At 37.0% G+C, this 15693-nt stretch overlaps 1 protein-coding gene across 1 annotated transcript in view; it reads left to right on the forward strand.

Annotated features, from left to right (window-relative positions):
• LOC124366925 (ankyrin repeat and death domain-containing protein 1A-like) overlaps positions 1-15693 on the forward strand; it is a 140649-nt gene that overhangs the window by 38610 nt on the left and 86346 nt on the right. The window contains exons 3-4 of the mRNA XM_046823532.1: positions 4258-4356; positions 8088-8186. Of these exons, the coding sequence (XP_046679488.1) occupies positions 4258-4356; positions 8088-8186 (198 nt within the window). The remainder of the gene's footprint in view (positions 1-4257; positions 4357-8087; positions 8187-15693) is intronic.

Genomic DNA, 15693 nt, shown 5'->3' on the forward strand with positions numbered 1-15693 from the left:
AAGTTGTGTGGAACAGCATTATGTATTGTTGGACATTATATTGTGCGCACGGAGTGCCCTCTGTGGTGCTTACACCACCAGGCTCAAGTAGCAGATGTTGAACGGTAACAATCAAAGTTGTGTGGAACAGCATTATGTATTGTTGGACATTATATTGTGCGCACGGAGTGCCCTCTGTGGTGCTTACACCACCAGGCTCAAGTAGCAGATGTTGAACGGTAACAATCAAGGTTGTGTGGAACAACATTATGTATTGTTGGACATTAGAACTAACTGGGATAATCTCCCGGTCTTCGGCACACCTCGACTTTATGAATAATATATCTTTTGTGTAACTAATACAATCAATAATGTTGGGCTACTCTGGTATTATCCGGAAGCAACTCTGTCCCTATCTACTACTTGTTATTAGGCTATCAAAATTGGTAAATACATACGTACTTATTATAGCTGGAAAAGTACCGATCGAGAACGCTTCTGGCCATCAGTGCGAGATTCGGTGGCGTCTTCGGCGCCATCCTGCACTTCGGGAGAAAAAGAGAAATACCTCGATGTAGTACCAACATTTAAACTCAGATCATGAGAGCGCTCTTAAAAATTAATTTTAACTTTGGTTCTATTAGGAATATATTTATGATAGACTAATCTAAACCTACTCATACAGGGTGCCTCACGAGTAACCCGACACACTTTTACGTGGTTTCCTCTCATCGAAATAACGCAAAAGTGCATATAAACATATGTCCGGAAACGATTTGTTAGCGAGCTACGGCTAGCGAAAGATTTCGCTGATTTTCTCGGAAAGGATGTAAATAAAGCGAAACTGGTGTTTTATGGCGTAAAGATAGTTGTTAAATTTATTGGACTTTATGTAAAATGAACTGGAGAATTTAATAAAATACGTGCCAGACCTGTAAGATCACCCATTTCTGTGATATCTGACAAAATATGCAATATTTGTACTCGAAAACCCTGTTTTTTTTTTTTAGATTTGAAGTACATTAACTTCATTAAATTTGTAATAAACATGCTAACCTCTTAACCAAAACTTTTAGAGAATTTAATTCAGAAGAGATTGAAGAAAAATAGGCCAATAATAAACAAACACACACTTAGAAAAATTCATGTATAATTAAATCTACACATACGAAAAACAATACAGAAAATGCAATAGCTTATATTAAATGAACGTTCTTCGTTGAAACAAATATTTTAATTGCTGTTATTTCCAACCTTATTCCAATTTATATACCTTGTAAATGGTGTTCAAAATTATTTCCTTAATAACTTATGCACAATCTATTGCATTTAACGAAACCACGTGTAGCTTTTCTGATAGCATCTCGGTCGTTCTTAAGTAGATTACAAGCGTTTAAAATTCGGTTCAATAATTTATCTTTGGAATTAACTGGTTCTGCGTATACAAGCTACTTTAAATGACCCCAAAGGTAATCCAAGAGATTTAAATCATGCAACCAAAGAGGCCACCTCGACCGATTCATCTTCCTGGAAAACTTATCAGCTTGTGGTCTTTAACATTTTGTAACTAATGTCCCGGTGCGCCATCATGTTAGAATATCATTTGATGTCTTCTTTCAAGTGGTACTTCTTCAAGTAGAACTGGCAGTGGATTCTCTAAAAAGTCTTTGTACACAAGACCAGTAAGGCGGTTTTCAAAAACAAATGGGCCAATTATACCACACCATACTTATCGAAAACCAAATTTGAAAGTTCAACTCTACAACTGCTTTTGGATTTTCAGTTGACCACCAGTAACTATTTCTCAAATTTAGAATTCCGTATCTTATAAACATTGATTAGTCCATGAATGAAAGACAACTTGCATTATTTTTATTTCCTAACACCCATCGACAAACGTTTAATATTAATGCGCTGTCACCTGCATGTAGATTATAAACTATTTGTAAATGATATGGATAAGAGTTGATTTCTTTCAATGTTCTACAGACTGCACTACGAGATTTGTTTGATCTATTTGAAAGTCGGCGAATGCTAAGTTGAGGACTGCGTTGTATCATTTCAATGATATTAATTTGTTTGCCTACAGGCTGTATTACAGGGCGCTCTCTCGAACAATAATTAATGCTTGGAAAAGATCCATTTGTTCGTAAGTTATTTAAAACCGAAGCAAATGTTACGTGAGTAGGTGTTCTATTCGGAGATTCATATTCACGTTTACCTGCACGACTATGATAGACGAGTTACTGTAACGGTGAATTGTTGGACAGCTGTACAGTAATAACTTGTATTCAGGTATTGTTGCAGCAGTGTTGCCAACTCTCGGTTTTGAATAAACTAAAAGCATTTCAGCTGTCTCTGTATTTTTAAAATCTTGTTTCTTAACCCACAACGTTTTATACTGTAAATGATTTGTAATTATGTACTTGATTGAAAAACATCTTTAAAGGTTTTGTTTTTACGAATAATATTTATTTACTAAACAGATATGTTGTATTTTCTGTCTTAATTTTCGTATGTGTTAATTTAATTAAATATTAATTTGTTAAACTTTTTGTTTATTATTAGCCTATTTTACATCATTCTCTTCAGAATTACATTATCTATATAAGTTTTTGTTATAAAGTATGCGTGTTTATTATTCATTTAATGAAGTTAATGAAATTAAAATATAAACAAAGCATGTTATTCGAGACCGAATTTTGCGCATTTTGTCCGATATCTCAGAAATGGGTGGTCTTACAGGTCTGGCACGTATTTTATTCTATTTCTCAGTTCATTTGACATAAAGTCCAATAAATTTAACTTAAGTTTCGCTTTATTTCCGCCCTTTCCCAGAAAATCGGGCGAAATCTTTCGCTAGCTGTAGCTCGCAAACAAATGTCCGTTTCCGGACATATGTTTATATAAACCTTGTCGGGTTAGTTGTGGGGCACCCTGTATAATAACCCGTAGTGGACAGGGACAGAGTCGCCTCCGGATAGTACTAAAGTTCAGTTTTGCTTATAGTAAGTAGGTCGAGTGCAGCACGCTTTCACTAAATAGTGTCACTCCTTTGTTGTAGTATGGACGAGCACCCATTCACTGGGCGGCCTCCCGAGGCAGCACCGACATAATGGAGCTTCTGATAGGAGACTGGTGTGACATAGCTTTTGCTTATAGTAAGTAGGTCGAGTGCAGCACGCTTTCACTAAATAATGTCACCCCTTTGTTGCAGTATGGACGAGCACCCATTCACTGGGCGGCCTCCCGAGGCAGCACCGACATAATGGAGCTTCTGATAGGAGACTGGTGTGACATAGCTTTTGCTTATAGTAAGTAGGTCGAGTGCAGCACGCTTTCACTAAATAATGTCACCCCTTTGTTGCAGTATGGACGAGCACCCATTCACTGGGCGGCCTCCCGAGGCAGCACCGACATAATGGAGCTTCTGATAGGAGACTGGTGTGACATAGCTTTTGCTTATAGTAAGTAGGTCGAGTGCAGCACGCTTTCACTAAATAATGTCACTCCTTTGTTGCAGTATGGACGAGCACCCATTCACTGGGCGGCCTCCCGAGGCAGCACCGACATAATGGAGCTTCTGATAGGAGACTGGTGTGACATAGCTTTTGCTTATAGTAAGTAGGTCGAGTGCAGCACGCTTTCACTAAATAGTGTCACTCCTTTGTTGCAGTATGGACGAGCACCCATTCACTGGGCGGCCTCCCGAGGCAGCACCGACATAATGGAGCTTCTGATAGGAGACTGGTGTGACATAGCTTTTGCTTATAGTAAGTAGGTCGAGTGCAGCACGCTTTCACTAAATATAGTGTCACTCCTTTGTTGCAGTATGGACGAGCACCCATTCACTGGGCGGCCTCCCGAGGCAGCACCGACATAATGGAGCTTCTGATAGGAGACTGGTGTGACATAGCTTTTGCTTATAGTAGGTCGAGTGCAGCACGTTTTCACTAAATAATGTCACTCCTTTGTTGCAGTATGGACGAGCACCCATTCACTGGGCGGCCTCCCGAGGCAGCACCGACATAATGGAGCTTCTGATAGGAGACTGGTGTGACATAGCTTTTGCTTATAGTAGGTCGAGTGCAGCACGCTTTCACTAAATAGTGTCACTCCTTTGTTGCAGTATGGACGAGCACCCATTCACTGGGCGGCCTCCCGAGGCAGCACCGACATAATGGAGCTTCTGATAGGAGACTGGTGTGACATAGCTTTTGCTTATAGTAGGTCGAGTGCAGCACGCTTTCACTAAATAGTGTCACTCCTTTGTTGCAGTATGGACGAGCACCCATTCACTGGGCGGCCTCCCGAGGCAGCACCGACATAATGGAGCTTCTGATAGGAGCCAAGTGTGACATAGAAGCACGAGACAAAGTAAGTTTACCACAGATACACTAGGAGTCCAAAATAATGTTTGTGAATAACCTCTTCAACTTTTATAACCATTTCTCGAGAGAAATATGAAATCACTGATTCCTAACAGAGGTCTAGTATCTATATGAAATGATAGATGGGTGCTAAAATATCAGTTTTAACATTGAAATTCATTCGTTTTCTTATATCTTTGGAAAAGTATTTTAAAGCAGCCCATTACTTCCAAAGTGTTCTTTCTTAACTTTATCTAATAGCTATCAAAATTTAATCACTGTATAACCTTAGAGTTATTACAATAATGAATGTTACATAAGTTACCACTGCAAAAAGTTAATATGCAAATATTTTCGATTATTGCCTGACTGATACAACCAGTTAGAGTAGTGTTAGTAAGTTTATAATTTTAATAAATGTAAATCTCTATTATACTAAAGAGAAAGTGCAAAAACTCAGTAGTAGAAAATTTGTATCTCAATAATTTGGCGTGCTTTAATTTTACTCTACCAAAACACTTCACTTGTGTTCTCATCCATATACAAAATGCTTCTCTACTTTGATAGTCGGGCTGGGGATGCAATGTGGGTACAATATCTAAACTCAACTTGTTTGTTCATAATCAACAATGGAATGCGATCAAAACAAAGCCACCATTAATTATTCGCTATAACAGCAGCCTCACAGTTCGTGGAACACTTTACCCTCTATTGTTTTACCTCACTGGAAGCGTGGAAACTGTACCTTTGATTATACATACAGTACAGACAAAGCTCTTTGCTGGGCTTAATGTATCTTTAATTAACTACCAAATGCTACACAGCCACGTGTAATGTATAACTCACGTAATATGTTTGACGGTCCAGGCTACGGATAGGTCACATGTTCGATTTTCAAAATATCCTTGGACCTTCTTTCTTTAAAACCTCCTGTTTTATCGATTACAATGCGTCTGGCGTAGCGCTGAGAGGGAGAACTAAATACATTTTACAATCAATTTCCAGAAATACTTTTTTGATTGTTTACTTAAGTGCGTAATATAACCTTTGAGACTAAATAAAAACGGCTGAAGGTAAAAATGTGAAATTTGTACGGTATGAACATGAGCTATATATATATATATATATCTTTAGAGAGTTTTTTAATAAATTTATTACTAAAAAAAATGTTTAATGAAATATCAACTGAGAAACTTGCATGTATTTAAATACACTGAGGTGCAAAAAAAAGTGGGACGCACTGTTTTTCTTAAATGCCTTTAGCTTAAATCAACTTGTTGGGCATGAATCGTGTTTACGTAAATAAATATAGTGTATGAGTTCCAGTTCTAAGTGAAAACCGCTAATTGCCCTATAAAAATTTGACAAACCTGTTCATTAGTCTCATTCTGCATGTCTGTTATTGTAATAATGTACTTGTCTATTCTTATCAAGCCAAATCTTGACCTTTGTACATCACTGTTGGCCACCATATCCTCATTCCTGTTTCTGATTGTAACTTAATACAGTTGTAGTTGTTAAGTTGCAGTTCATTTTTTACTTTTAAAATGCCTCTTTCACCAGTGAATGCGGCTAGAGTGGTGGCATTAGTTGAAAATGGCAATAGCGTGCGTCAGGTGGCTGAGATAACAGTATTTTCACGTTCAAGCATAAATAGAGCTGTTATTCGATTCAGGTTAACTGGTAGTTATGGTAGAAGGAGGCCCGGATCCGGTCGTAGCCGAGCAACTAGTACTAGGGATGATCGGTTTATTGTTTCATTGAGTCTACGAAATCGGTTTTCAACTTCTGTTGAACTGGCAAATGAACTTCGGAGGGTTCGGGAAGTGAATATTAGCAGATGGACTGTAAGAAGAAGGTTGCAGGAAAGACAATTAAATGCTTGTCGGCCTGCCACTGGCCCAAGACTGACCGCACGTCATCGGCAAGCTCGTTTGCGATTTGCAAGAAACCACTTAAACTGGACTATTGATTGACCAGTGGAGTCGAGTATTATTCTCTGACGAGTCCAGATTCTCTCTCAGATCACCTGATGGTCGGAAAAGGGTGTGGAGAAGGCGAGGTGAGCGATATGCGCAATGTAACATATCATCACTCAGGGACAGTTTCAATGGTGGCTCTATCATGGTGTGGGGCGGAATATCAAGGGAAGCTCGAACGGACTTAGTTGTTTTTGATAGAGGAACTTTAAATGGTCAGAGGTATGTCGAAGAGGTTCTAGCAGAACATGTTACAGTTTATGCAGGATTTGTTGGGCCAGATTTTGTTTTCATACATGACAATGCTCGACCCCATACCGCTAGAGTGGTGCAAGACTACCTTCAGGATGTGCAAATTAGTACGATGGAGTGGCCAGCACGTAGCCCAGATCTAAATCCAATAGAAAATATCTGGGACCAGATTGGGAGAGCAATTAGAAGTCAACGTGGCGAGCTGCTAACTTTGGATCAACTTCGACAGGCTGTACAGGCAGAATGGAACAATATTGGTCAACAGAACATACAGAACGTGATTGACAGCATGCCTAGGCGGCTGGAAGCTGTCATCAGATCTCGGGGAGGAAATACGAGGTACTGAACTTTCTGAAATGGAAAACATAAAAACCCACCAAGTGTTTTAAAAGAACTCCTTGAAAAGAACATTATTACTCAATTGTGTGGATTTTTTTTGGGTATGAAAACACTATTTTTCTTTTTTTTTTTTAATTAAAACATAATACATTTTAAGTAACTGATTTGATTTTTTGTGTTTTAGGTTATTTCTTGAGAGTAATACTGTGTTCAAGTTGGTTTAAACTAAGAAAATAAAAAAAGATATTAAACGAAAATAGAGTGTTCCACTTTTTTGCACCTCAGTGTATATTACTCTTAAAGAAACTATTTTTTGAAATAAAAAACATGCCATTCCCTAAAACATAAGTCATGTCCCTACAGAAAATCCTTTACAGTTTCATAGTCAGCCGTTTTTATTACAGCCTGAATAAAGAGAATAATCTACAGGTTAATTTCAAGACAATATAGGACCCCAAAGATAAAAGTTTGTGTAGGGTCTTTCACAAAAAGTTTAATAAAATGTTCAGCTATCAGATTATAATAAAATAAAAAATATATATAATCTATAGTACATTCCAATACATTTAGAATGAATACTTAATTAAATTAAATTAATAATTTGCAAATTGTATATACTATGCATATCATATTATGACGTATTCACACCTAGTACGTAACAATTAATGTTTTACAACTGTACTAAAGTAAAATAAAAGATTCTATTCTTGAATTTATAATTAAAAGTTTATATCTTCTCCACCGAACAACCCTTTCAGACTGGATTGAAATTTCGGGTTTTTAAACAAACTTGATGTAAATTTGGTACTTCTTAAACAAACTCAGTTATGGTTGGAAGTGTTGATTCATTCCTGTAATGAGTCAAGTCTGTGATCTTCAGATTACAGACGCTGCACTAAGCAAAAAGTTAATTTGAACCTAAGTCAAAATTCCCGATAGTCGATAAGTTTATTGAACATTCTTTGATCAAGTTTTAAAATAAAATAAGCAGTGTCGTTATTTTAATAAATATATGAGTTTTGTTTGCAATACATTTCATGCTGAGTTAAATTTATTCTTAAAAAGTGGATATTTTCTAAATTCTGATGAATATACAATAAACTTGACTCATGACATGTTTATTAAATATCGTTTCCCAGTTGCTAAGCCATGTACTCTCATGTTCCAGTACGGTATGAGGCCGCTGCTGATGGCCGCCTGGCATGGGCACACGGATGCCGTGCAGCTCCTCATCAACTGTGGGGCCAGCGTAGTCGCCACCAACAAGGTACGTCAACTCATGTTCCATTCACAGTAGGATTCTGTCCCGCCAAAACATCAATTGGATCACTAAATGAATTCTGGTTATTTATCCGAATATACAGAAGCAACGAAAATTGCTAATTAAAAATTTTATTTCCGAAATTATAAAAAGACGTACAGAAAAGTGATTCAAGTTGCATATAATGTCTCTAAAACATTTATCTCTTCAAACATTTTTAAAGCAGTATGGGACATCATCAACTCAAATGTCAAAACAAATCAAACTCAGATTTTTGGCATCTGTTGCTTGTGGGCGAACTCCCCTCTCGTCTGAACCAAATATTGTCCCTACGCAAAAACACCATAGAGTCCAGCAGTATCTAAGGTGTAGGCTCTTGTCCTTGAGGAAGAGCTCGACCAGCAGCTCCCAATCAAAAAATCAACTGATCTATATTGATGTCTATGTGACTCATAAAGAAATGCTTCAACATATAATGAGCCATTTAACGGAATTACTAAATTTATCATTTAAAACAGGAGCTTTACCCTCCGTCCTTAAAATCTCAAAATTCAATCTGATTAAAAAAAAAGACAATCCAGTGTCCATTAACAATTATCGGCCTGTATCAATTTTGTCTGTTTTGAACAAAATTTTTAAAAAACTGCTCTTAATAAGAATGCTTCAGTTTTTTAATAAACACAACCAGGTATCAAAGGACCAATTTGGTTTTGGAAAGGATGAGTCGACAATAGAAGCAGTCGTGAGTCTGGTCGAAATAGTTATGGAGGAGATAGAAAATCGAAATTACACAACTAGTGTGTTTCTCGACCTTACTAAAGCATTCATTTTCGTAGATCACACCAAACTGCTGCACTAATTTTAATCCTGTGGCATTAGAGGCGTGTCCCTATCGTGGCTTATTTCATTTCCAAGCCATCACTTGTTCAAAAGGTGTTCAGATTGCAAACCAATCAAAACGGGGTCCCTTAAGGCTCCATTCTCAGTCCAATCTTTTTTTAGACTATGTCAATGACATAGGATCGTCACTTCTGGATAGAAATCTTGTGCAGTATGCTGATGACACAACTGTAATATTCAGTGGAAAGCCAAAGATAGTTGTGGAACAACGGCTTTTGATGACCACAGCCAGTGTGAACAGTACTTTCAGAGCATCAATCTGACAAAAAATGCTTCAAAATCAAACTTTTGAAATTTGTATTGCCCTCTGTAGAATAGAACAGCCCGGACATCATGCTAGCAGATTCCCTGCTAGAAGTATCCTATGCCTCGAAGTTCCTTGGAATACACCTAGATCGAGGGTTGACATGGTATACACACACCGATTCAGTTTGCTCAAAATTGTCTTCAGGCATTTATGTTTTGAGGTCCCTAGCCAAATACTGCCCTAATAAAGTAGTTATGATGGCGTATTATGGCCTGAATTATCCACACCTTTCTTACGGATCGGTTTTGTGGGGGACGTGTGCAAACAGTACATTTTTAAGAGCGTTCTAATTACAAATGAAAGCGATTCGAATAATCTCAAAAATGAATCCCAGAGAATCGTGCAAACAATCTTTCAATCAACTGCAACTGTTGAGTCTGACGAGTCTCTGAATTTCACAAACAATTCTGTTCTTTCGAAGTCGAAATATATCCTGACGAGGGACCGAGACATACATGAGTACAGAGACAGAGACAGCTATCGAGCTAAAATTCAGAACGGTTGCTTATGAGCACTTGCCTTGAATGCAGGCTGGTGTTCATTTAATCGCCAGTTTCTATCAAAAGTGCTCAAACACCCAAAGCGTTAAAAATTCGCCCCAAACGCTTCTTAATGTCAGAGGCATTTTATAATGTCGGTGAATTTATGGCACACAACTGAGAGACCAGTCATTTACAAGACTGGCCACTACGTTGGAAGTGGGTAGAACTGGCGTATAAATGAGACTGAATGAACTCAAAATCTGTATGTCTGAACGTGTATTGTGGTGTAAATGACAGAATTATTTTAATATAAATTCCTAGACGTTTGCTATACGTGTCAGTATTTTTTTTTATAATCGATTTGACTTTGAGTGTGAGGTTTTCCGAAGGGCCGTGAACTTTAAAGTATTATAGTATACTTACAACCCTTTTACAGTTCCACAGCTGACAGCTACAACACTAATACCAGGCTGCCCTTAGTCTTCAAATGGTATAATGGCATACACGTACATAGTTTAAAACGGTTTTAACATACTATAGTAACTTATTAAAATACGTTATCCGTGAGAAAAAATATTCAAGACGACATATATATGACATATATATCATACATGTCATATATATATATATATGACAAAGTTGAAGTAGGGAATGGTGAGAACTGTACACACTTAAATGTCAGCTTTACTATACAGAAGTACATATAGTAATTTGACGCATTTAGTTTATTTTGGTATGTAAATTACATTTGTAATTAAATTAACTGAATTAATAAAACCGTACGTCACATCGAGAACATAATCGACGATTCAGAGAGCAGCTCGGTCATTAGTACAGCTAGTGCGCGTATGAAAGCGTTTGGGTTCGGCGGCCATGACACTCTGGACAGAGTATAGCCTAAAGTTAAGAATTTGTAAGAACTGAATATAAACTCTAAAAGAACCTGTTAAATTGATTAATTCCTCCCCAATCTTATAATATTAAATTGTATCTCTCTTTTACTATGTAAATTAAGTCGTTGTGAATACTACATAATAACAAAATGCGTTTTAGAGGTTATTAATGAAGTAATTGAAATAGGTTATTGAACTAATATAGGTTTATAATAGTTAAATAAACGTTGTTAGTAAAAATACACTGTTACTTATATTTCTGTCCGTCTTGAGGCATAAGGTAACAAAGCTGTTGTTAGGTACGTGGATAACTATAAACAAGGTAAAAATAAACATGCTTTATACACAATACCAATACATATATTGGAATTTCTTAAGGGAATTATGGGAATATTTCTCAATTCTGGGCTTAAAATATTTAAACAACCGTAATTCTGCATGGAGACCTTTATTTATTCATATTGCGTCTGAATAAATAAGCGTGCCAAATTGCATCACTACAAACATTTAGATTGGTGGATTAATTTTTTTAGCACAACCCTGAGAATATGTATTGCTAAAGGTTCACACATTGAGTATAATATTATCATGAACATTTATACAATGTGAGTTACTGTATGTGTATATTTTATGCTATGAGGGCATAATATCTTTATGGTAGTTAGATATATTATTACCATTAAATCAATTGTTCATCCTTTCATCTTTGTTTATACCAGTACAATCATACGTATTTTTCCTATTTTGACGTCAAGTACAGGATGATGATGATTTTTGATAAAATTTTCCAATACTCAAATACGACGAAATTATAATGATCTTTCCTGTTACTTTGGAATTTGTTTTCTATCCATGCTTCTAACAGTAATAAAAATGTACAGCTTTGAGCAGCTTTATAGGAAATCTGAAAACTGTTTATTCATTTTAGGTCAAAGCTTTTGGGAGAATAATAGCGAGTAATTGTTGTAGAAAACAAATCAATACTTTTTGTCTATTTTAAACTTTCAAATAAGCTTTCGTTGTATGAAGTAAACACGCCGTTGCTTTGTTATCGGTTCAATGGTTGACAGCAAACGTTTACTTCGGTGACGTCAAAGCCAGCGGCTATTTGTCCCGCCCTGTCTGTACCGTCCTGATGCTGTCACCGAGCTGTGGCAGTGACGTCATAGCCAGCGGCAATCTGTCCATCATTGTCCGTACTGTCCTGATGATATCAAAGAGCTGCGGCAGTGACGTCATAGCCAGCGGCAATCTGTCCATCATTGTCCGTACTGTCCTGATGTTATCAAAGAGCTGCGCCAGTGACGTCATAGCCAGCGGCAATCTGTCCATCATTGTCCGTACTGTCCTGATGATATCAAAGAGCTGCGGCAGTGACGTCATAGCCAGCGGCAATCTGTCCATCATTGTCCGTACTGTCCTGATGTTATCAAAGAGCTGCGCCAGTGACGTCATAGCCAGCGGCAATCTGTCCATCATTGTCCGTACTGTCCTGATGTTATCAAAGAGCTGCGCCAGTGACGTCATAGCCAGTGGCAATCTGTCCATCATTGTCCGTACTGTCCTGATGTTATCAAAGAGCTGCGCCAGTGACGTCATAGCCAGTGGCAATCTGTCCATCATTGTCCATACCGTCCCGATGCTATCACCGAGCTGCGGCAGTGACGTCATAGCCAGCGGTAATCTGTCCATCATGAATCTTTAATTCTACATAGAATTTGGATGAGGGTCATTAAATCCTATCAGTAGGTTGACACAAATTTTCTTTCATCTGCCGGGAGGATTCTTTCCTGTGTGATTGTTCGTATGCATATCTGCCTCCGTACATATCGAGATTGAAATGGGCTATAGGTTCATAGGAGCAAGAGGTTCACAGGAATATTTAAGTAAACCTGTGTGGATATCGTCAGGACCAACTCTCTTTGTTTTGTCAAGAGATTTGAGCTTCATGGCAACATCAACAGCCGATCTGCTTATGGGTTCAAAGGTTAAGATCTGTACGATGTGGGTAATCAGGAACTTCAGAATTTGGTGTCCTGAAAACAGACGAGAACACCTCCACAAAGAGTTCGTTCATACCTTGCGGATCTGTGGCAACTTTATTTCCAAAGGTAGAATTCCCTGACGTGAGGGCGATTGTTTTAGCTGTGTTCCAGAAGGTTCTGGGATCTTTAGTCAGACTTTCCTCAATCTTTGACATGTAGTTGGAGTGGCATATTCCTGCAAGTCTCTCTCACAGATTGCGTGCCTTTTTGGAATTGTTTAAGTCTTTGATACTGAGTAATGTTTTAAACTTCCTATAGAGTATTTTCTTCCCGATCACAAGCCTCTTGAGTTCTACCGAAAAACCGGCATGGAAATGGGGATTGGCCTACTTGTTTCATAGCACAGTTTGAAAGAATAGTCGTCTTGAGATTTTTGCAAAATTCTAAAAAGGACTTTTCAATACCAACAGGAGATGAAATGTCAGGGTAATATTGTCCTTGCACCCAGCTGTAGACGTCACGAAGGTTACACTTTTGAAGGCTTGGAATAAAATTAGTCCAGATTCCTGCTACAATAGCTGGATATGGTCGACACGCACAAGTCAGAGTTTGTTGAAAAACCAGATTCAGCAGTACTCTTCGATTTTTAACCTTGTTGACCTGATCCAGCTTCAGAAAGTTGGCCATATCTATAGAGCACTCTGAGCTTGGTGAAAGTTTGTTATATGTTTGTTTTATATATATATATATATCTTCCCAGTTATTAGTTGATTGGTTGAGGTCTCCGGCAATTACTATGATAGTCCCAGGAGTAAGAGACGAACTCACCTCCTCCGCTGTCTCACAAAACTAAACCAGTGGATTCAGTAAGGGTTGGTATATAGATAGCCCCAATTAAGCCATTAAGATTAAGGAGTTTTATTGATTCAAACACATACTCAATATCTATAATTGAAGATTTAATTTCAAAGGATGAGAATTCATTTTGTACAGCAATCAATACTCCTCCCCCAAACTACTTGCTGCTGGTTTGACCAGATCTGTCCTTCTTTGTCGAAGTTATTTTCTAGATTATTTCTAAAGTTCCTCTTATTACTTTATATAATATTAGAGAATTTTCACAAGTACTTTGGTTTAATTAAATTCTATTACATTTTGGCCTTGAACAGGTGCACTGCTATGACCGACGTTTCGTGTATATAATGCGTTCACTCATTATGTGTATATTAATAGGTACGTTGTGAACGCATAGACAATTTATCAAAATTATCATTCTTAATCTCCAAAGCTAACGTGGAGTTTTTCGTGTTGTGGGGGTTAAATCCATAGATGGTTAAAATACTCCATAGATGGTATATATGTTGAGCTCAGGTAAGATAAGCTATATGTCGCTGACACTGACCGAAAAGTAGTCACATTTACTAACAAAAATATTTGTTTATACTTTTATTTCCTGTAATCTCAAACCAATAAAGCTACGTATAACTACTGTGATAATTATTTACACGAATAATATTTATATTTTTTGTTACAAATCCAATGAATGTTTTATTTTTCCGTACTCAAAACAACGGGAGACTAATGTTACGGGTGCTTTATACCCATTATACGTTATACAACGTATCCAAGGAGAACTGAGCTATGGAACAGATGATAGGTTAATCACTATCACCACGACCTCTAAGGAAACCGTAGTCTCGCGAGTGTACACTATGGACCTCTGACTACTTCAGTGTAATGTCGGGTTCGAATCGCTCAGAACAGATATGACGGAGCCAAACTCTCAAATGTTACCGAGTAGATTTACAGAGTCCGAGTGCTTCGATCCACTCCTACTATATAAGGACTGCATTGTCCACATCTCATGTAGAGTTAACAATGTTGTACCTGAGCTTCTATAGTTCTGGGCTTACCCTGAATTATATTCTGGCTTCTCTTTGTAATAAAATACATAAAGGAATATTTGGAAATGTATCTCGTCCTTTCCGAAACTTGAATTGCATTTCACCACATTTTCTACCATTTTCAATTTAGGCCAGAAAATTATAAAATCGAACTTTACAAAATATCTTGCTCCAGAAGGTTTTGAGGAATCTTAGAGGATACATATTTCTAAAACGCATGTTTAAATTAATACTTACAGATACTGCATCAATTACAATTTAAAACCAAGACAAATTGGAAGACTTGAGTTGTTCTGCTCACATTAATGGCTATAATGAATCAGAAAATGGATATTACATTGCCGTTTTGAGAATAATTGTATATATTTTTATTTAAATAACAAAACTGCTCAATCTTAAGTACGTATATAAAAATATTGAAATCAGTTTTTTTTTTACTTAAAACTCTAAAGGTTTTATTTTGATTTTCTATGTGTACTTTTGCACGGAAGGAATACTATAGTCTCAAAAACCTCTACATTTCTCTCGAAGCATTGCCAATAACGTCTCACTGCACATAAAAGTAGTTCTTTTATTTTTGTAAAACATGATGTGACAAATGTTGTGAATATAACTTTATCATTTAGGCCGTTGTTGTGAAACACAATACAAACTATCATACTCTGGTCAAGTTGCGAGAGAAGGTTCACTAATAACCGACCATTCAAACGTCACCTCGTTAATTTATTCACCCCTTACTAATCGCGATAGAATCTCCAACAAAAACTCTCCATTTGGCATGTCACCATATTTTATGATCAATGAATTAAAACAATTTGGAACCAGTTTGCGATTTTTTGGATTACAGTTCTTAAGATCCTAACCATGACAAATACATATTAGAATAACTAGTGATTATATGTGTACTACTACCTTGTATGTGAAACAGCTTTCCTTAAATTCTTTATACAACCCAATTACATTATGTAGTAATTTGACATGTAAAACATTATCATAGTAAAATAATTGATTAATGATATAACAAATTTTATACATAAATAAG

This window comes from Homalodisca vitripennis, chromosome 7, assembly GCF_021130785.1.
Source record: "Homalodisca vitripennis isolate AUS2020 chromosome 7, UT_GWSS_2.1, whole genome shotgun sequence".
Lineage (NCBI taxonomy): Eukaryota > Metazoa > Arthropoda > Insecta > Hemiptera > Cicadellidae > Homalodisca > Homalodisca vitripennis.